We start from the raw sequence: 23,505 nt of genomic DNA on the forward strand, positions 1-23,505 counted from the left end.
AATTACACATGTGGTCTCTGCCAATAATACTTTGGACAAAGTGTGTATAACAACTTTAAAATTTCCTTATGCACTTGCTTTATTCTGCATGTGTATTACAGAAAGGTTGTTTTACATTGGGATAAGGTCACAGCGGTGGTATAGTTTGAGTTGCCCCAAATCTTACACAAACAGTGCAACCAATATATTGAAACAAAGCACACAGACTGTTATCTTTACAACTTAGTGATCAGGTATCCCTAAAAATTGTAGAACACAATGAATGGGGCCAACCAACTGCCAATATGAGGCCCTCTACAAGGTTTCATGCAAGCTCAGGAACAATTACTAATGGGATTCTTTTATTCTTGTTTTTTTTGAATTGGATCAATGAATCCAAATTAGCACATTTGACTGCTTTAAGGTTTTTTTTTGAGTAGTAATATCCATCATGCTTGTTGAATTTTTAATCAGTTTAATAATTTCTTAGTTGATTCTCTTTTTTTAAAATAAGTTGATTATATCAGCTGAAACTAATATTGATATTAACTATTTCAGGCCAGGCACAGTGGCTCACACCTGTAATCCTAACACTTTGGGAGGCCAAGGCAGGTGGATTGCTTGAGCCCAGGAGTTTGAGACCAGCCTGGGCAACATGGCAAAACCTCGTCTCTACAAAAATTAGCCAGACATGGTGGTGGGTGCCTGCAGTCCCAGCTACCCAGGAGGCTGAGGTAGGAGGATCATCTGAGCCCAGGAGGTTGAGACTGCAGTGAGCCGTGATCGTGCCACTGCACTCCAGCCTGAGTGACAGAGTGAGATCCTGTCTCAAACAAAAAGTAACTATTTCAAATATATAAACTTTTTGTCTCTTGTTGGAGTGCAATAAGTTTTTTTTTCTGCAATAGCAAAGTTAGAGGCCTTGTTTTGTGATTAGTTTTAATAGAAATAATTATTCTCAGTATGATGTATCTCTGTGTATATTATTGATATATTAATTCTTCTGGCCAAATTTTTAAAAAATCTTGCTTCTGCAATAGCATCCTTTCTCAGTGATCACTGTTTGTCTTTAGTAGATACTCTGTGGCTGATATTTCTCTTCTTTTCTAGCTTATTGGGGTTCCTAGGGGTTGGACATTGAACTGCTCACCCCATCTCTACATATTCACTCCCTTGGAGAGTTTATTCAATCTCATTGTTTTAATTAACATCTCTATGCTGATGGCTTCAAGTTACAACTCTATCCTGGACTTCACCCCTGAAATGTAGACTCAGTTATTCATTTCCTTCTACAACATATTCACGTGGCTGTTCAAAACACTGTTTAACCAAAGTATGTATAACATGGATGCTCCTATATTCCTTTCCCACTCCAAACCTTCACCTTTAGCCTTCCCTATTAGAATGTCACAAAGATATTCTGTCCTACGTATTTCTCTTAAAAAATTACAGTCTTGTCTTTCACATTTAGGCATGTAATGTAATAGTTTTAATTTTATTTTTAATAAGAGCTATATAACATAAAATTTACCATCTTAACCACTTTAAGTGTACAATTCAGTAGTGTTTAGTACATTTACATTGTCATGTAACAGAACTCTTCATCTGTACATTGTGAACAGAACTCTTCATCTTGTAAAACTGTAACTCTGTAGCCGCTAAACAACTTTGCAGCCACAATGCAATAATGCTGACTGCTTAGACTTTACATTTTTTTTAATTTTTGCAGGTATATAGTAGGTGTATATATTTATGGGGTCCCTGAGATATTTTGATACAGGCATGCAATGCACAATAGTCGCACCATGGAGAATGGGATATCCATCTCCTCAAGCATGTATCCTTTGCATTATGAAGAATCTGACTACACTCTTCATTATTTTAAAATGTACAATTAAGTTATTACTGACTGTAGTCACCCTGTTATGCTATCAAATAGTCTTATTCTATTTTTTTTTGTACCCGTTAACCATCCCCATCTCCTCCGTACTACTTTTCCCAGCCTCTGGTAAGCATCCTTCTACTCTCTATGTCCATGAGTTCAACTGTTTTGATTTTTAGATCCCACAAATAAGTGAGACCATGTGATGTTTGTCTGTCTATGCCTGGCTTATTTCATTTAGCATAATGGCCTCCAGCTCCATCCCTGTTGTTGCAAAAGACAGCATCTCATACTTTTTGTGGCTGAATCGCACTTCATAGTTTATATGTACCACATTTTCTTTATCCATTCATCTGTTGACAGACACTTAGGTTGTTCTCAAATCTTAGCTATTGTTAACAGTTCTGCAACAAACATAGGAGTGTAGATATCTCTCTTCAATATACTGATTTCCTTTCTTTTGGGTATATATGCTGCTCAGAATTTTTGATGTCAGGACTCCTTTAGACTGTTAAAATATTGAATTACAAAGAGCTTTTATTTATATGGCCTTTATCCATCCACATTACCACATTAGAAATTAAAACTCAGTTAAAAATATTTATTAAATAATTAAAATAACTAATAAACCCAACAGGTGTTAACATAAAATAGTGAACATTTAGTGAAAAATTACTGTCTTCCAAAAAAGGAGTGATGTCATTTTATATTCGCATTTTTACAAGTCTCTTGCCTGGCTAACTAGAAGACAATTGGATTATCATATCTGCTTCTGCATTCGGTCTTTGTAATATGTCGCTTTGGTTAATGTACATAAAGAAAACCCTGCCTCACACAGATATGTGGTTGGGAAAAAGAAGAGTATTTTAAAAGTCTTTTCAGATCATTGTGGCTATTTTTTTTTTTTTTTTGATACTGCACCAAAACTTGCTAAGGGGCAGTATCTTCGAGGTTTGTTGCAAAATGGGATCTGAAAATATATCAATAAACTCTTCATACTTATTCCCATTAAAATCCACTGGTCCCTCTTATACTTTGCCCACGAATGTTTCTGTAACATCATGTGCAGATAATTTGGAAAATTTTAGTTCAGAGTTATGCAGATGTTTTAAATGATGACATTTTATTACTCAATACAAGAAATCATGGTTAAGAAATCACCACTGAGCTTCCAAGCTCATAGTAGAGAATACAAGTTTTTCAAAATTCTAATTTTTCCTTTAAGCTTGAATTTTATCCCTGGGTTTAATTGTTGTTAGTTGTTTTCTTTGAAGTGACAAGCTTACATCATTCAATTTCAAAAAATGTCAAATACCCACAGGCAAATAATCATTGTTTGTCTGATAGTCATTCTTTAAGTAAAGATGGTGTTCTATGTAACAAGTGGCTAGTTCAGCTCACAGCTCCAATAACTGCACAGATTTTCCTTGAGACACTCTTCATACTTCGATACGCAGCAGAAGTGTATTATGCATACTTTCTATTTTATCACTCTGAATAGTAAAAAGGCATGCATTCAGGGGTTGGCATTTAATAAAACAGATACTTTTTATTGCTTCAAGACTTAAGTGAAACTGGCTTTTTCCCTTTACTGCGAGTGTATGGGGGTGAAGAATACAATGATGACTGACAAACTAACACATTCTTATGCCACTAACTTGATTGGTGCTCAAGAGACAGCAGCGTTTCCCACCACTGTTTTTGCACACCTGTGCAAATGTCGGCATTGTGCAAAAGAAAATGTGTTATTGTTATTATGAAGATAGATTTGATCCCATGGACCCCTCCATCATCTAAGGTCCAATTATTGAGAACCACCATAGAAGAATGTCCTTATTTGTTGGATATATACTTCAAAATATTTAGAGTCAAGGGAACAACTTACCAGCAACCTACTCTCAAAAGGTCCAGGAAAAATAAAGTTTTTTTGTACTATAGTTGCAACATTTCCTAAGTTATAAATTGTTTTAAAATATTTGTTTTATCTCTGCTTTATCTCCATCTATTTTACATTAAAGTTATATTTAAATTCCGTTACTCTTTCACAGTAAAATTCTGTATTAAAATTGGAATTTTTGGAAAATGAACTTTGTTCATTCTGTGGCTTTGAGTAATCCTTGAAACACTGCATAAAATCCTGTTACTAACTGTGCTTCAAGATACAGGAAATAGTCATATATTAGATATTTTTTGTACACTATTAACTTGAGCAAGACTGTTTACATTTGCTATGTCTTATTCACAATAAGTTTAGAGAGAATATATCTCCTTTTTACAGAGTATGAACAGGAGCCTTAGCTTGTTTAACTAACTTTCTCAAACTTAAATACAAGAAACTGGCCAATGATTCCTTTTGGAACAATATTAGATGTTTACATAGGCAAGATTTAAAACTGCATATGAAGTTAATACATTTTAGATCCTGAAAATGTTCATAACATCAGAAAAATGTTTAAAAAAAATGAAAGATGAAAAAATAATATGTGGACTTACCCTTCTCTTTCTCTAACATTCTTTCCCCATTGGTGGTTGGCGACTGGATTCTCCAGGCTTTCCTGATGCAGAGCACTGTGTGGGTCACAGCTTTGGGGATCTCACCGTCCACAAGAGAATGTAATGTCAGAAATAGAAGTCCTTCTTAAACGCATAGGGAAACTCTGTGCATGTAGTCATTTGACAGCAGATTGTCACATTGAAAAGATAATTCAGATATGACTAAAAACAATAATAGGCATTTAATTCAGCCTCTTTGAATTTTATTTACTGTTAGCCTTTGATTTTCAATTACCCTTAAAACCACGCAGTCACATTCAGGCCATGACTAACATTTTTAAAAAATACAATAAAAATCTTTGGCTGGAACTTTTATTTTACTTGAGTATTGAAATGAATTATACATATAAAGTTATTATACATATAAAGTTATGTGTATATATATACATATAAAATATTCTCTTGTCTCAGGTTTGAAATGACTAAAGTTACCAACACCTTAATTTAGAAAGAATCAACAGAGACGGATTTGTCAACTTTCCTAATACCAATAGACTTGGCTCTCCTTTGGGTGCCTGTCCCCTCCTAGAGATTTATGTTCCTGGTCAAGTCACTTTATCATTTCTGCTTTGCTTCTTCCAGCCAAACCCATAGAAATGAAGAAATAATAGTCTTTTGATTTCAAGTATGAAAGATCTAGGCTGTTCTCATATTAGATGGAAACTTACAACACCTGAACGTTAGCTAGTAAGAATAGTTTCCTGTAATTTAGTATTTACTGGAAGCATTGTGTGCCGTGCCATCCTCCTGATGTTTGTTACAGGCCTTGTACAGACTGTTATCAAATAACACTTTTTTCTTGATATGTCTCTTTGAGCTTCAGTGTTTGGATAATCAAGAGAGTCTCAGCCTTTAGGTAGTTGACACTGTGATAAGTGCATCCTGTGAACTACCCAAATAAGGAGGAAAACGAGCGCAGCTGAGCATGGGATGCCATATAAAAATCACTTAAACCAGTCGCCACTCCTTGTTTCCTGAGTCGTCCTGTGCTGGAGGTCTGCCCAGATGAAGGTCTCCATGGCTTTAGAAGTCTTGATGCTCCTCGCTGTCTTGATTTGGACTGGTGCTGAGAACCTCCATGGTAAATAACAAGTTTTAGAGAATGCTTCCTTGAAGGAGTTAATCAGAATGATCGCTTTCCATGCAGGTGTTTTACTCTCTGAAGAAATCTGATCTTATTCTAATTGGCTAGAAGAAGAAGCGCTTTCAGGCCAAGTAGACTTGTGTCAATATACAGAGGATACATTTTCTCTTTCTGCCTAAATGTCCCAGTTCTCAGGCTTTTATTTCTCTCTCTCTCTCTGTTTTGGTCTTCTCTCTATCTTGAGACTCATTTGCAGAGGTTCTTCAGGAATAGTCCCTGGCTCTCTTTCAGTCTGACTTTTCAAAACCACTGCCAATTACTGGTGCTTGATTGTATCATATTGTAAGATATTCGGTTGCATCTTAGCTGATCTTCCTGCTTCCAGACTCATATTTTTGCTTGATGCTGATATTATTGCTGTTTTGTTCCCTTAAAAAGACTGCTCTGAACTTCACTCATGTTAAACTCATCAACGGTTCTGCAAAGTTAATAGGAGAAGGCGAAGTCAGTGCGTTGCTGTCTACAAGTTGATTCCAATGTATCTTTTCTGTTTTGCCTGGAATTCAAATTCTTGCCAGCTCCAAGGCCTGACTAAATGTAATCTTCTGTAAAGCAGCATTTCAATATTACTTTTTATGTTCTTTATGGTTTCTTTTTGTAGACTTTTTAATTTGAAATGGGATTTTTCTTTGAAACTGATAACGTCAATTTCTTACCCATTTGGCCTGTAATACCTTTGGAAGCAAAGACCACACATAGCTCCTGATATTTTTCCATTTTACCTAAGATGAATTTTAAGAATGCCTAGATCAGTGCAGCTCACCACGTAACAGTTTATTATTGAAATGAACAGCACATGGAGAGAAAGAGCGACCCTGAATTCTGGCTATCTAGGATGGGTAGGGTGTTTAGGCCCTAACTGTCTTTCAGGAAGCCTGAGCAAAGGAAGATTCTGCTGCAGTGAAAGTATCTATGTGTGTTTCTCAGGCTTTTCTCAGCTATTTGATAGAATGTCAAACTAAAACTCGAGTTTCTGGCCGGGCACGGTGGCTGACACCTGTAATCCTAGCACACTGGGAAGCCGAGACGGGTGGATTACCAGAGGTCAGGAGGAGTTCGAGATCAGCTTGGCCAACATGGTGAAACCTCGTCCCTACTAAAAATACAAAAAGTAGCCTGGTGTAGTGGTGGGCGCCTGTAATCCCAGCTACACGGGAGGCTCAGGCAGGAGAATCACTTGAACCGGGGAGGCGGAGCTTGCAGTGAGCTAAGATCACACCACTGCACTCCAGCCTGGGAAACAGAGCGAGACTCTGTCTCAAAAAAAAAAAAAAAAAAAAGCAAAACTCCGTCTCAAAAACAAACAGGCTGGGCGCGGTGGCTTACGCCTGTAATCCCAGCACTCTGGGAGCCCAAGGTTGGCGGATCAGGAGGTCAGCCGGGCATGGTGGCGGGTGCCTGTAGCCTGTAGTCCCAGCTACTCGGGAGGCTGAGGCAGGAGAATGGCATGAACCTGGGAGGCGGACCTTGCAGTGAGCGGAGATAGCGCCACTGCACTCCATCCTGGGCGACAGAGCGAGACTCCGTCTCAAAAAAAAAACAAAAACAAAAACAAAAACTCGACTTTCTAATGTTAGTGTGAAAAAAATACAGTGAAATCATAAGTATGGGCTTTCTGTGTGTCCATGTCCACTTATCCTTTCCATCCATCTTTAATCTTAGCTGCTGGAATTTATTTTCCTTTTGGAAGGACCTTCCTGATCATCTTTCCTAGGTGATGTGAGAACAGTATTTCAAACACATAGAGACGTGATTTAAAGATTATGATCACTAATGTAGGACATTTGCCTCCTCTACTCCTTTTCTGAAATGTGCATTGTCTTATCTTGTTGATGATGATTTCTCTCTAAAGGCGGGACTTCCAAGCTCCAATGGTGGTGGAGTCCTCTGTGGCCACTTGCTCATTAATAATTTAAATATGTCCTTTTTAATGCTGTAAAGACTCAGTTCCTCCAAGTGAATCTATTGCAAACAATGATTATTATTGACTTACGATTTAAATATAGAGGCTAAAGCTGAGTTTTACAACAAAACTTGCATGGAGCTAACATCCCAGATAAAGGGCTTTCTCTCTCTTTTTCCTTTTATGACTGAGATTGTTTCTGGTTCTGGCTGCTCTAGACAAGGATTCTCCTGTTCTAGAACCACCCTTTCTCCTCTTTCTCTTTCCAAAAAGTATACTGGGATGATATCACTTTTATTCTAATATTTTGCAATTCACTTCTGCCCCTTATGTGTTGTCCTAAATATATCACCCTCCATGGAATATTTAGGAAAAAATAAGGGGCTATACAGTTATGGTTTTACTTTTTCTTTTTTTTTTTCTCTCTTTTTTGGAGTCTTGCTCTGTCACCCAGGCTGGAGTGCAGTGGCACATCTCGGCTCACTGTAAGCCCCGCCTCCCAGGTTCACACTGTTCTCCTGCCTCAGCCTCCCGAGTAGCTGGGACTACAGGTGCCTGCCACCACGCCCGGCTAATTTTTTGTATTTTTAGTAGAGACGAGGTTTCACCGTGTTAGCCAGGATGGTCTCGATCTCCTGACCTCGTGATCTGCCCCCCTCGGCCTCCCAAAGTGCTGGGATTACAGGTGTGAGCCACCGTGCCCGGCCCAGTTATGCTTTTTCTTATTCTTGCATGTTGATCCTCCCACCTCCCCCATGAAATTACTGAAATCTAGTTACTTGGGGGCATAATTAGTTAGATATTTTGGAAAATAATTTTAATAATGTTTATAAGAAAACCTTTAAGCCATGGTTACCCTTGCCAGAGAAATAAATGCCTTTTATTTATCACAAAGGGCAGAGTTGACTATTCTTTGAACACTTCCTTTAGACACACTTCTGATGCTTTTCATATGGTTCTTTCCACAGTGAAAATAAATTGCTCTCTGGACTGGTTGATGGTCTCAGTTATCCCACTTGCAGAAAGCAGAAATCTGTATATATTTGCGGATGAATTACATCTGGGAATGGGCTGCCCTGCAAATTGGATACATACATATGTATATGAGTTTATATATCTTGTTCATGATTGTGGCATCAGGACAAGGGTGAGAACAGTGATTGTCTGTAAAAAATACTAAATGTTTGTCAGACTTTAATGCCTAGTATTAAAATTGTCTTTTAAAAAATAATCTTTGCTTGTTGTTGTAGTAATTTATGAGCAGAGGACAACGGAATTTATCATTATTTCTCACTGAATATTGGGTCATTCTGTGTGCACAGGACCTTAGATCACAGATTTATAAATTGGCTAGGGAACTGATTCTAAGTTGCCTTTAGGCTACTATTATATTTTACTAAATATTAGCAGACAGCTGTAAATTTTATTTAATTCTTCTAATGTGGGAGGTCACCAATCTTGGGAAGCTCTATCATGTTCAATGTTAGGTCATTTGAAATCTATCCATGTTCCATGAGGATTTGTGTCAATATATAGTGGATTTACATTGAAATGAAATCTCTTGTTTGTTATTCAGCTAGACACAAATCCTAAATTGCGTTGTTATCCTGGGATATTATCTTCTCATAGATTCCCAAATTTAAACAATTTATACTCACATTACACAAATATTTTGGGCCAGTGACCAATGATAATAACACTCATTTTTGAATAAAGTATTTTATTTTAGAAATTAGAAACTTGGAGCTTCAGAAGGTGCCTTACCAATTTTTCCAGGGATGCACTGCTTGTTGGTGGTAGTTTAGATGCCAAACCAGGATGAATACTCTCCAAAGCTTGTGCTTTAAACCACTGTGTTACTTGCCTTACAAATCACCTTTCTCAAAAGAACTGTTGGAAACCTTTTCATTAATGAATCATAAAGATGGCTGTAAGTGGCAGCTTAAATTTGCTGCAATGAATTAAGATTGTTTTGCCCCCAGGCATTTTAAATTCACTCTTAGGGATAACACTCCTCTTCTGTCCCAGTGACTTGTCTTATCTTTATTTATATTTAAGAATGACAGTAGCCATTTTTGAGATCATGAATGTTTTTTTACATCCTATTCAAGTGTGTGTATTCATCCTCTGTTACTCCAAATGTCTTCTACCGAAACTTTGTGCTCTCCTAGGTAGTTTCTGAGGAAACTCTCCTTTTTCAAACTGAGCTGTACTTTACCCCAAGGAATATAGATCATGACCCTGAGGAAATCCATTTGGAGTGTTCCGCCTCTAGGTGAGTCCAGCAGATCTGATTCCTTTGGAATGTTTTAGCTTTACCTTTGCTTATGAGAAGCTTCTGCGGAAGCATAGATTTTAGAGAATATAACATGATTCACCCATAAGTATAATTGTAAACAAACCCCAAATTAGTATTTACACAAATGTTTTAATGAATATTTTAAAATGTTTTAATATTTTGAATGTAATGTTTATTTTAGAATAAAAACATACAGATTTATAATGGTCCTAACAGACAATCTAGTGTAACTACGTTATAATAACTCAGCTACAAAGCAGAGTCATTAAATACTCAGTCACCTTTAGTAAGTGATAGAATTAAGCACTGATATTATCTTTCTATGTTTTGTCTTTATAATATTTTTTCGATACATTTTATTGCTCAATTTCATCTTGTAATAGTAAGTGGCTAAAAACATAAGAAAATCAATCCTTCATTTAATACTAACTCATGGAGAATACATGAAGGGAGGGCTTATCAGCCTAATTATTAAATGTACTTTGCTTGCAATTTTGCGGAACTGAGATATTGAATCCCAAGAGGCTCGTATGAACTTTGAGACTAAGTGGAAAGGTATCCTGATATACTTTTTTTTTTTTGCCATGCCATTGAAATATTTATGTTAAGTTTTACAAATCTGAGTGATGAATCTTGGAAACTATCTCAAAACCACAGGAAAACTTATCCTTGCTTAATATGTGAAAATAGTTGACATCAAAATAAGAATTTAGAGCTCAGCCAATGAGCAATGTCTTTTAATGTGATTATAGTACTTTTCTTCAGGGAGAGGCAGAATTTTTTTTTAATTTTGGTAAATTGTACATAATCTAAGATACCATTTTAAGTGTACAATTCAGTGGCACTAAGTCCATTCACATTGTTAATACTTTTACTCTTCCCTTTAACTTATTTTCATAAAGGCTGAGAGGTTTAGTGATATTCAGGAAAGTAGCTGAACTCTAAATAGAAACCACCCCTTGATTCTCTGTCTCTCTCTCTGCCTCTGTCCTTGTCTGTCCCTGTCTCTCTGGCCTGTCTCTCTGGTCTGTCTCCCTGTCTCTCGCTCTGCCTTTGCCTCTGTCTCTGTCTCTCTGTCTGTCTGTCTGTCTCTGTCTGTCTCTCTGTCTCTCTGTCTTTCTCTGTCTCTGTCACTCTGGTCTGTCCTGTCTCTCTGGCCTGTCTCTCTGGTCTGTCTCTCTGTCTCTCGCTCTGCCTCTCGGTCTCTCTGTCTCTCTCTCTCTCTGTCTCTCTCTCTCTCTCTCCCTGTCTCTCTCCATCTCCATCTCTTTGTCTCTGTCTATCTTTCACACACATACATATGTTTTCAATTCTATGAACTACCCAAAGCTTGGAGCAACACAGAGTTCTGATCTAATGCCCCAGAACTACTGCCTTTGCGTAGGCTGCCAGAGTAATCATGATAAATAGATATTCCTATTTTGATAGTAACTACTATGTTGCTTGAAGCCTACTTTCCTTAAAAAAAAATGAAGACTCGGCCAACAAAGTTGTCTGTTTAGGTTTTGGGTGCATAAATGTTAATGTTGTAGTCTCTCTGTCTCATATTCACTTATTCACATTGACATATAGAACTTTGCTACCACCACAGTGGGCCAGATTAAGCTTTTGGTGGCTTTTTCTTACTGTTCTTAGGATTCATTTGGCTGAGTCTGTTTTGCTGGATACACTGGTACTCTTCTAATGCAAGCATCACAAATTATCTAAGACCATTCATCTTTCTACTCAGTGTTTGATGCAGAAATCATGGGGAGACTATCTGGAATTAGTTCTTTTGTGAGTCTATCTGCTCAAATCTTGTACCAAGAGTTCACGAGGATCTAGAAGGCGTAGTATGCTGGCTCTATGCCATACTCCTGAATGACTATTCTGAAAATGATCATGATATTAAACAGTGGTAAAACTGACTTGATCCCAAGTGTGCCAACACTATCTGCTTTCTGTTTCCCTTTTCTTTAGGAAATCAGTGTGGCTTACACCAGTTTCTACTGAGAATGAAATAAAATTGGATCCTAGTCCTTTTATTGCTGACTTTCAGACAACAGCAGAAGAGTTAGGATTATTATCTTCTAGTCAAACTTGCTCTGAGCTAAAGGAGAAATGGAAACTTGAAGCTGGTATTAGGTATTTTGCAGGAAAATAGTTTTGTTTTTTCATAGCAAAAGCATAGTTGGTGTATATCTCTCCTTAAGTCTCTGGTTTCTAAAAACCCCACTTCAGTAAAGGTCCTGATTAGTTGATTAGTGAATGTGTATTTCTAAATATTTGTATTCAGCAGGGGTGTGGCTTATTAATTTAACATTAACTATTTGGTAATTCATATTATATATTTAAGTTTTTTCTGTTCTGTGTAGAAGATTCAGAAATATGTCTTCAAAGACAATGACTTGATCTAATTGATAAGAACCTCCAATAAATATGTTCTAATATTTTTCAGGAAGAATAAAGAATAGAGAGAGACATATAAATGTGCAAGAGGCCAAACTTTGAGCATAGTGTAAAATTTAACATATTAACTCTCATGAAAGGCAAAATCCTTTTATGTGCAGATACTTTAATTCATGTAGACTTTCCTATTAATCAGTAAAGTTGAATCCTAACAATAATGCCATGTGACAACCTATTTAGATTATTCCAGAATTAAATTCAATTTATTTTCTAGAGCTCAAGTAACCACTACCTTAACTGAAATTTGATGTTAGGTTTCCCTTGTTCCTCCGAATGGTTCTTCCACACTCAAAATAATTGAATGGTTGAGTTGGTTAAGCAAAGAGTTAAAAGAGTTATCCTGCCACGTAAGAGCATTCATTAAATGATTATTTATTACCACCTACTTTATACTATCTTCCTTTCTTTAAACATGGAGTCTAAATATGTAATATATCAAAAAATACTTCTGATTTGATAGATTTCTTATATCTAGGGTGAGAATTGAACTGTGCCATTGGCTATTCAATAGCTTATTGAATGTATGTTTTGATGCTACATGCTCCTGGAAGCAAATTTTGCCAAGATACTGTTTATTATTATTTTTAATTAAAGTGATACTATTCCACTTTCAATTAAATGCCATCTATACCTGTTTACTTGTCAAATAAAGAATTTGACCCTGTCATAGTGAACATCTGTCTTTACTAGTTAATATGCAGCTAAGAGGTAATACTTCTATGGGACTTCCTAAGGGTCAGAATATGGTTCAAGTACATTGTGATAAATTATTTAATCTTCTTAAAAGAGTGAAATATATCACGATTATCCCAATTTTACAGATAAGCAAACAAACAGAGGTTAAATCATTTGCCTGAGTCACACAACTTGTTGGTGTTGGTTCAAGTTTTAAAATCGGGCAATCTGCCTTTAGATCTGTCTCTATACTCTCTCTTTGTACATTAGCCACTATACTCTACTGCTTGGAATCATCTTAAGTTGCTGAACTTTAGTTCTCTAGAAAACAATTGCTATTCAAGCAATTACACAACTCTCAATAAAACTTAAAGTTGAGCAATAGTGTTTCTCTTGAATATAGAAGTAAAATTATTTTATATAAACTGATTTGAGAGAATATTGGGCAGGTGAATGGTTGCTGAAAACAAAGTAAATTATTGAGTGTGAGATAGTGCATATGTACAAGATAAAGAGTGATGTGGCTGGATTTTAGAAGGGTGGCTCTAAAACCTCTTCATTTTTTCCTTTTTTTAAAAAATTATGATTTACACATAATAGTATCAGTGATGTTTTAATACATATACAAATCATGTAATGAGTACTTAGCATATCTGTCACCTTAAACATTATTTCTTTTAATGAGAACATTCAAAAACCTCTCTTCTAGCCATTTTGAAATATGCAATACATTATTCTTAACTTTCATCATCCTACTATGCAATAAAACACCAGAACTTATTCCTCCTAACTCTAGCTTTGTTGACCAATCCCTCAGCATCCCTCTTCCTCCCCTCCCCTTCCCACCCCTCGTCATCTTCTGGTAACCACGATTCTACTTATTCCACATATGAGTGAGATCATGTGGTACTTCACTCTAGTCAGATAGCTACTATAAAAAATCAAAAATAAGTGTTGGCAAGGATGTAGAAAAGAAGGAATCCTTACATACTGCTGGTGGGAATGTAAGTTAGTACAACCACTATGCAAAACTTTATGGAGATTCCTCAAAAAATTAAAAATAGAACTACCATATGCTCCAGCAATCCCATTACTGGGTATATATCTAAACGAAATGAAATCAGTATGTCAAAGAGATATCTGTTCTCCCATGTCCACTGCAGCACTGTTTGCAATGGCCAAGATATGGAGTCAACCCACGCATCCAGCAACAAAGAAAATGTGGTGTACATACAGAAGGAATACTATTTAGCCCTTAAAAAGGATAAAATCCTGCCATTTCATTTTGTAGGTGATGCCAGTTAGGCTCAGGAAGAGGAAGTAATTTGTCTTAAATTCACATAAACATTTAAGAATGAAGCCAGGCCGGGTGTGGTGGCTCATGCCTGTAATCCCAGCAATTTGGGAAGCCTAGGCGTGTGGATCACCCTGAGGTCAGGAGTTTAAGACCGTCTGGCTAACATGGTGAAACCCAGACTCTACTAAAAATACAAAAAATTAGCTGGGCATGGTGGTGGGCACCTGTAATCCCACTAATTGGGAGGCAAAGGCAGGAGAATCGCTTAAATCCAGGAGGCGGAGGTTATAGTGAGACAAGATCCCGCCATTGCACTCCAGTCTGGGTGACAAGTGAAACTCCATCTCAAAAAAAAAAAAAAAAAAAAAAAAAAAGCCAGAATAAATATAGTTCCATTCTTCATTTCACAAATTCTTCTACCTTCTGTAATTGTGATGGATTCCGTTATTTCTATTATATCTGTATATATTAGTTTAAAACATTTGAAAGTGCTTATTTTATGTGGTTGAGTCAAAGCTCAATTTAGCTTCTCTCTTTTCCTTCTAAGTAAAGCAAGGAATATTATATATTTAAGACAAAAATAATTCAAGTTAAACATATACATTACTCCTAACTCTTTGGTAGCTTTTAATTATACAAAGTCAAGCTTTGCCTCCACAAAAACTGAAAGAAAATACCTACTGCTCATGAGAATTTTATTGGATTTTACATATTGTCTTTAGTGAATTTATTATTCAATCATTTCTCAAAAGAAGAAACAGAATGTCCATGCCCATAAAAACATAATGGGGAACACATCAGGCTACCAGCAGCAACATACAGTTATCTTGGTGAGATAAGAAGCCATTGCAGGCACTGTAAGCAGAGGAGTGACAGGATCTGACTTATATTATAAAATCACTCTTATTACCCTGTAAACAATGGATGAGAGCAGTAGCCAGGAGTGCTATAAGAGTTTTATAAAAATTAAGGCAAATGATGATGTTGTCATAGCCTGAGTTTGTGGCAGTGAAGACGGAAAAATATGTGGGCTCATTTTCTATGTATTTTGTAAAATATTTCCAAATGGATTTAAAGTGAGGTAAGAAATTAGTGAAAATGGAGCCTGACAACCAGATATCTGGTCTAGGCAATTGTGTGGACAGTAATAATATTTACTAAAATTGGAAAGACTGAGGATAGGACATTTTTCCCATGATAAATCTGAACTGTCAAAGTAATAATTAACTGGATAATTAGTCAAGGACCACCTTGACTGGCATTTGAGAAAATGAAAGCAAGAGGTGCAATAGGATTGTAGGATCTATTTTTCTTGACTGAATTCTATGAAATGGTATTTACTCTTTCATTCTAATGTATAAAAATAGGTAAACATTTGAATCATCTCTATTTCTATAATTAATTTAAATATTTGAGCAAGTCCTTTGTTTTCCCATCTCTGACCCGTCCTCCATTTGCCCACAAAAACTTGTGTGTGTGTGTGTGTGTGTGTGTGTGTGTGTGTGTGTGTGTTTTAAGTTATTTGGGGGTGTTATAATCACCACACAGTTCTTGAATAGTAGTTTAGGGCAATGACCGTTATTGGAACAACTGAAACCTAGGAGTGACTTAATTCAGATTTCAAATTATTTCAGGTCTCAAACTGCCAGTTGTATAAAGCAGTATAAATTTGTTTCTTTACCTGCATCAGGCAGTACTGATTAGGTTCTGCTACAATAACATGACCTCAAATATCAGTGTCTTAAAAAACCAAATGTTTATTTATCACATGCAAAGATTTCAGAGTCTCAAAATTATTGTCATTTTGGTTGAGGTGTTGCTTACATGATTACTGGTCCTTATTAGAAATCAAGGATGTAAATGATAAAATTACCAGTGTCTCTATTGTTAAGTATTCTGTTTGTGACTTCATGGCTGGTAGCCTGGTGAGACTTTCTATGTGTATGTGTTCATTCTCTTTCATTACATGTAAGTTATGCAGGGATGAATTCATCGAGAATACTTATAAAACCCAATATATTTCACACAAAACAACAGATGCTTTGTTTTCAGTTTTGCAGAAGGCAAAGCTAGACTTGGTATAATTAAAAATCATCAAAGAGTTAGTGTTATTTCATATATTTAAATGCTGATTTATTTTTTCTTGAAAATATATCCCTGTTTTTCTTCAGAAATGGAGAAGGTGACAGGTTAGAGTAGAAATTCTTTCTTTAGAATCATGTTTTAGTGACGCGATGGAGTTAGAGTCTTCATTCCAGGAACAAAGGCAAAGGAAGGAAGGTATGCTGCAAAAAGCTAAGTCAGTATGAGTCTCTGCACAGACCTAGGCCCACTGGGAATGAGATCTGTCTTTACGGACAGTGGGGACACAAATGCAGGACGGTATGACAGCCATGTGGGCTTCTCTCTAGAAAAGCACCTGGGTCTTAGACGTGGACTGCTTTTTTTTTTTTTTTTTTTTTTTTTTTGAGACGGAGTCTCGCTCTGTCGCCCAGGCTGGAGTGCAGTGGCGCAATCTCGGGTCACTGCAAGCTCCGTCTCCCGGGTTCACGCCAGTCTCCTGCCTCAGCCTCTCTGAGTAACTGGGACTACAGGCGCCCGCCACCACGCCCGGCTAATTTTTTGTATTTTTTAGTAGAGACGGGGTTTCACCGTGGTCTCGATCTCCTGACCTCGTGATCCGCCCGCCTCGGCCTTCCAAAGTGCTGGGATTACAAGCATGAGCCACCGTGCCCAGCCAGACGTGGACTTCTTACCCGGGAGGAAAGCACAAGAAGTGACTCCGGGTCTACGTGGGACCCACAAGTGAGTGACTTCAGGGCTTCCTCTCCCCTACTACGTCTGCAGATTCATCTTCAATCAATATTTGGGACTAATTAGGATACACAAACACATCAATTTTTATTTCTAGTCTGGATATAAATTTAGCAAGATGTAGGGCTAGCAAAAGCCTCACATCATAAAAAAGAGATGGATTATTTTGATAAAGATCCTGTATTCCTCTGATGCTTCCAAAATAGTCAGAATTTCAAAAGGTTATATAATCTTTAATATGTGAAACTATATATTTAAAAGGTTGAATGGAATGGAAGTAAAATTAACGATATTTTAAAGTCATCTCTAAAATTAAGGAGTAATCCTGAGGGCAGGGGATTCTATATTCTGTGAAAACCCTAGAATTCCTTAGCATCTACTGTTCTTCAGAGAAGGTTGAAAAGGCATTTTAAAATTGAAAGCTGGTTTCAGCGAAATGGATGTTATACTGTTCTAATCAAATAAATCTACTGATGACTCACAGGAAAACAAGTCCAAAAAGCTAATAGAGAAACGAAAACCAGAAAAGAGTCATGATATAATACTTATACCTTGTAGCAGTTAGGGTTCAATCAGGTAAGCAGAACCAGATTAAGTGATACTGATAAGGGATTTATCGTAATTAATTTTAAGAACTGGGAAGACTGTTACTTTTGCATCTGATGGTGAGCCTGATGTTGCTTGTAGGTCAGCAGGGCTGGCAGCCTGGAAAACAAGCTGGACTTGAAAAAATGGTTAAGATGGTACATTTTATGTTATGTGTTTTGTACAGTAATTAAGCGACCTTGAAGCATGGAAGCAAAAGAACACATTGGAACCACATCTTCCTCTCATCTCCAACCTTAACCACAAGGATGACCTGGCATCCATTGCCATGGAGTTGTGCAAGCACTTGGTGTAAGACTCAGAGATGCTAAAGGAGATTTGGTGAGAGCAGGAGAAATTATAGGCCCAGCTATAGTCCGTTGCTAGGGGGGTGAGCCAGAGGACCAGAGACAGAGTGTGTAACTTGCACCCTAAATCCATTTTGGTGCACCATGGCTGCTGTCTTACTTTCTACCTCCCAAATCCCACACAAATTTCTTATATGACCAACCCAAAGACTGTTCAGGAAAGATAGTTCTAGTAAATGTAGTTACAGCTTAGCTAAATGTACCCAGAAATACTTTTAGGCTGGTAAGAAATGGAGTTGAATAGTGCCATGGGTGGCAGTAAGTGGGAATATTGAATGCCACATGCACTGTATGTGTGCACATAGAGGTGCAGACATTCTAGAGTTTACTACCTGGCAGTCCTCGGTCAAGTTAATTATGTGCACATCCTATGGCCCAGCAATTAGGATTTTGATTATACATTGCAAAGAAATCCTCATACAGAATTAAGGAACATGGGTATGAGAAAGTTCCTGATACCAAGCTATAATCCCTGTGTGTTCATTTATGGGTGGTGGTTAGGTAAAACATAGTGGATGTCAGTGCAGTATTTGGATACAGCAGACTGCACACTCACAGTGGCTCAGGCCTGTAATCCCAGCACTCTGGGAGGCCGAGGTGGGTGGATCATTTGAGGTCAGGAGTTTGAGACCAGCCTGGCCAACATGGTGAAACCAGTCTCTACTAAAAATACAAAAATTAGTGGAGTGTGGTAATGCATGCCTGTAATCCCAAGTATTTGGGAAGCTGAGGCAGGAGAATCACTTGAACCTGGGAGGCAGAGGTTGCAGTGAGCCTAGATCATGCCACTGCATTTCAGCCTGGGTGACAGAGTAAGACTTCATCTCAAACAAACAAACAAACATTGGGTATTACTAACAGAGCTGAGTGAAAAAGAGGACCATGATATATATAATACAATGGCATTTAGGTATCTTAAGAATATGTGCATGTAGAACTCAATGGTTACCTTTGGTGAAGAGAATGCAAATCAAGGCCAAAGATTAAAGAGCTGTAATATTTCACGTGAAGCCCATCTTGCACTATAGAAAATGTACTTATCAGGATGAAATCCCATTAAAATGGCTGTCAATAATGAAATCTATTTAACTCCAAACTAAGATACAATTTTACACCCTAAAATAAAGTATATAGGCCACCCCAGTAGAAGAGGTGACCTTTCTTAGAGAAATGTATTTGTTCTTTCCTATCTCATTTCCAACTATCTCGTTATAAAGGTCTTTTAGACATACCCAGTAGTTCTACAATCTGGCTTCACATTGGTGTTACCTTGGGACCTTTAAAAAATGTCTGTGTTGGGTGCAGTGGTTCATGCCTGTAATCCTAGCACCTTGGGAGGCTGAGGCGGGTGGATCACTTGAGGCCAGAAGTTCAAGACCAGCTTGGTCAACATATCAAAACCCTGTCTCTACTAAAAAAAAATACAAAAATTAGCTGGGCATGGTGGTGTGCCCCTGCAATCCCAGCTACTCAGGAGGCTGAGGCACAAGAATCGCCTGAACCCGGGAGGCAGAGGCTGCAGTGAGCCGAGATTGTGCCATGGCACTCCAGCCTGGGCAACAGAGCAAGACTCTGTCTCAAAAAAAAAAAAAAGAAGTTCATGTTCATGTTGGGTTCATCACAAATATCCTGATTTAATGTCTTATAAACTTCCCAGAAGATTCCACTAGGTAGTTGAAAGTAGAACTGTTGTATTAGCATTTTCTATCTAGGCTATTTCCATGTTTACCAATAAATGACATGATAAATTCTTCCAGTTTTCTTAGGAACTCTAAAAAACACCAATGCCTTCATTCAAATGCCGAGATTGGATTTCTAGTCCATTTTCCTCGTTTATTTGAAAACACAGCATGAGGTCAAAACAAGGATGAATCAAAGGTAGTTTCTGATTGTTGGTTTTATTTTATTTGATGGCTCATTATTTCAAGACCTCTTGGAACAACAACCCTTGTCCGTCTTAATCTTTTATTAATCTTACAATTATAGTAACTAATACCATTTCAACATGATTTCAACTTGTGACTTTTGCAACTTTATAAACTGGTAAATTTATGAATTAAACACGTTTAATGCACCCCAAAGTCAAAAACCTTACGTGGTTAACTGTTTTAAGAGCTTATACATGTGTTAAGATATATAAAGGTACTGCTTCATGAACAGTGTGATTTTAATATGTACACACATGGGCATGAGTGTGTGTGTGGGGGTAAAACAGACAGTGCAAGCAATAATATTTAGTAAGTAGATAAGACCAGCAAGTCTTGAGAAATATATTGCTTTTTAGTCAAATGGGGCACTTGTAAACGAATAGCTAAACTATAGGTGAATTCACTTGAAGATTTCCTTTTCCTTTTGGAAATTTGCAACTTGAGTTTTGAACCTGATTATTCTTTAAGGTATTTCAGCACTGAAAGCTAGTCAGTCTCTCCTTTATCATTTCTCCCTGCCGTTAGGAGATATTGCATGCAAGTGGAAGAAAGGTCTATGAATCTTCTATTTTTCCCTTTTTAATTTGTTTTTAAAAATCTTTAATTTATTTATTTTTATCAGCCATAAAAAGGAATAAGATCCAGTCATTTGCAACATGAATGGAACTGGAGATCATTATGTCAAGTGCAATAAGCCAGGCACAGAAAGACAAACATCACATATTCTCACTTGTGGGACCTAAAAATCAAAACAATTGAACTCATGAAGACAAAGTAGAAGGATGGTTACCAGAGGCTGGGAAGGGTAGTGGGGGCCTGGGAAGGGAGGTGGGGATGGTTAATGGGTACAAAAAAATAGAAAGAATGAATAAGACCCACTATTTGATAGCACAACAGGGTGACTGTAGTCAATAATAACTGTACATTTTTAAAATAAAGAGTGTGATTGGATTGTTTGCAATGCAATGCATAAGTGCTTAAGGGGATGGATACCCCATTCTTCATGATGTGATTATTGTGCATTTCATGCCTGTATCAAAACATATCATGTACCTCATAAGTATATACACTAGGTACCTACAACAAATGGAAAAAATAGGGGGCCAGGCGTGGTGGCTCACGCCTGTAATCCCAGCACTTTGGGAGGCCGAGGCGGGCAGATCACGAGGTCAAGAGATCGAGACCATCCTGCCCAACATGGTGAAACCCCGTCTCTACTGAAAATACAAAAATTAGCTGGGCGTTTTGGTGTGTGCCTGTAGTCCCAGCTACTCGGGAGTCTGAGGCAGGAGAATTGCTTGAACCCGGAGGCAGAGGTTGCAGTGAGCTGAGATCGCACCACTGCACTCCAGCCTGGTGACAGAGTGAGACTCTGTCTCAAATAAATAAATAAAATAAAAAATAAAAATAATTTTTATGTATTTATTTTACTGCTTCCCCCCTCAGCTTTAATGAGGTACAGTCAGATAAATACGTTCTGCAGATCTAATGTACAGCATGAATGGTCTGCAGATCTAATGTACAGCATGATAACTGCAGTTAACAGTACTGTATTGTGTACTTGAAGTTTGTTAAGGAGATCTGAAATGTTCTCACCACCACCACCAAAAAAAAAAAAAAAAAAAAAGATGATTATGTGATCTGATGGGAAGATTAATTATCTGCTTTGTGGTAGTGACTGCACAATGCACACATGTGTCAAAACATCATGTTGTATATGGTAAGTATATTAAATTTTTATTTGTGAATCTTCCTTTGAAAGCAGTTTCTCACAATCATTCTCTATGGAATTGAAGAAAGACCCCAATCATTTTTATTATTTACTTTGAACTCACGTGAAGATCTTAGTTATTAAGACTTTACATGCATTCTGTCATTTACACTTTATACCCCAGAGTGGGCACTATGATCTTCAATTTACAAATGGGAGAACTGAAGCCTTAGAGTTTAAGTAACTTCCTTTCATGGCTTTTTTTACAGCTCCAAATTCAAAATGAGCATGTTGAAAGCATCCACTCTTTTTCCTTTCACTTCTTCAGATTTCTTTCTCTTCTTCGCTGAAGGCATTTTCTTGTCATCTCTTTCTTCTTCAGTATTCCATTGTCAATGGTTCTGGCTAAAACGGGGAGGGAAGGATCTTATCTTTACCACCTTCCTTTTGGCTATTTCCTTCTGACTTCTGTCTCTGTCTTCTCTTTCATCAGTCCCTTCCTTCACTCCTAAATGTAGACCCTGGAGAGCCGCTGCCCTAGGGCTCAGGTGCCAGCTCCCTTAGCAGAAGCACCTGTGCAGAAATTTTCTGGCAGCTGGGCCCCTGCTCATTTCATATTCACAATCTCTGCCCCACACACTATGCTTTGGTCTTGGTAACTGGCCCTCTTTCTCTTTCCTGTGATCACGTCCCCACTTACGCTCCTGTTTGTAGGACTAGGACCTCGCTTTCCTTGCTGTGAACATTCTTCTCTGTCTCACAGACTCCCCTGGGGCATGGATCAGGGTCTGTGCCCCCATTTCTCTCAGGCCTGGCCCTGTGACCTTCATAAAGATTGTGGTTTGAATCTTCACGTTACCTACTTCTTTACTCCCTGTCACTTGGCTCTGATCTTTCTATCACCTATTTTAGGACATTTATTTAGGATAAGCATATAATTTGGCCACTTTTTTTTTTGTCAATATAGATTCTTTATTTTGCCTTTTATACAAAAGGTAGCATACTAAAACAATCTTTTGCACTTCTCTTTTTTCACTTACATATCCTAGAGATCTTTCCCTATCAAGCATACAGAAGGTTATCTCTATTTTTTAACAGCCATATTGTATTTAATTATTTAAACAGTTCTTAGTACCGAAAGGAGGCCGGGCGTGATGGCTCATGCCTGTAATCCCAGCACTTTGGGAGGCTGAAGCAGGTGAATCACCTGAGGTCAGGAGTTCGAGACCAGCATGACCAATATGGTGAAACCCTGGCTCTACTGAAAATACAAAAATTAGCTGGGCGTGGTGGCGCATGCCTGTATTTGCAGCTATTCAGAAGGCTGGAACAGGAGAATTGCTTGAACCTGGGAGGTGGAGGTTGCAGTAAGCCACGATTGCACCATTGCACTCCAGCCTGGATGACAGAGCGAGACACCATCTCAACAAACAAACAAAACAAACAAACAAATACAAAAAACCTAAAAAACAAAACAACAAAAAAGAAACTGAAAGGAGAGGTTTTAACAATCATATTAGGATAACAGGCACACTTTGGGCTTCACCATTGTACAAAACAGAGATTTTGCACAGGGCTTTTCCAGTTAAATTTTAGGAAAGCTGGGTAACATTTCTATACCATAGTTTTCTCTACCATAACATTGGGTTAATAGTAGTACCTGGGTCCTGGGTTATTGTGAAGATGAAATGAATTAACATATATAAAGCATTTAAAACAATGACCTGTACGTAGTAATCATTTAATACATTTAAACAATAATTTGCATTATTATTATATCTGTGATATTGGGCAAAGTAATTAACCTCTCTAAGCATGTGAGAATTGAATGTCATCACGCATATAAGGTACACAGCACCGTTGCTGGCACATTATGTAAAATAAGTGCCTGAGTGACCACCTCCCTCCTCCAGATGCTT

The 23,505-nt window shown here is 37.6% G+C and overlaps 1 protein-coding gene across 1 annotated transcript; it reads left to right on the forward strand.

The window, feature by feature from the left end:
* The first annotated feature begins 5,246 nt into the window (after positions 1–5,246).
* OOSP2 (oocyte secreted protein 2) lies at positions 5,247–12,827 on the forward strand. The gene is made up of 4 exons (XM_003275205.1): positions 5,247–5,495; positions 8,430–8,608; positions 9,633–9,736; positions 11,720–12,827. Exons 1-4 carry the CDS (start codon positions 5,420–5,422, stop codon positions 11,901–11,903), a joined length of 543 nt encoding a protein of 180 aa, XP_003275253.1. The 5' UTR covers positions 5,247–5,419; the 3' UTR covers positions 11,904–12,827.
* The last annotated feature ends 10,678 nt before the right edge of the window (positions 12,828–23,505 follow it).

Source organism: Nomascus leucogenys, chromosome 4 (assembly GCF_006542625.1).
Source record: "Nomascus leucogenys isolate Asia chromosome 4, Asia_NLE_v1, whole genome shotgun sequence".
NCBI classification, from domain to species: domain Eukaryota; kingdom Metazoa; phylum Chordata; class Mammalia; order Primates; family Hylobatidae; genus Nomascus; species Nomascus leucogenys.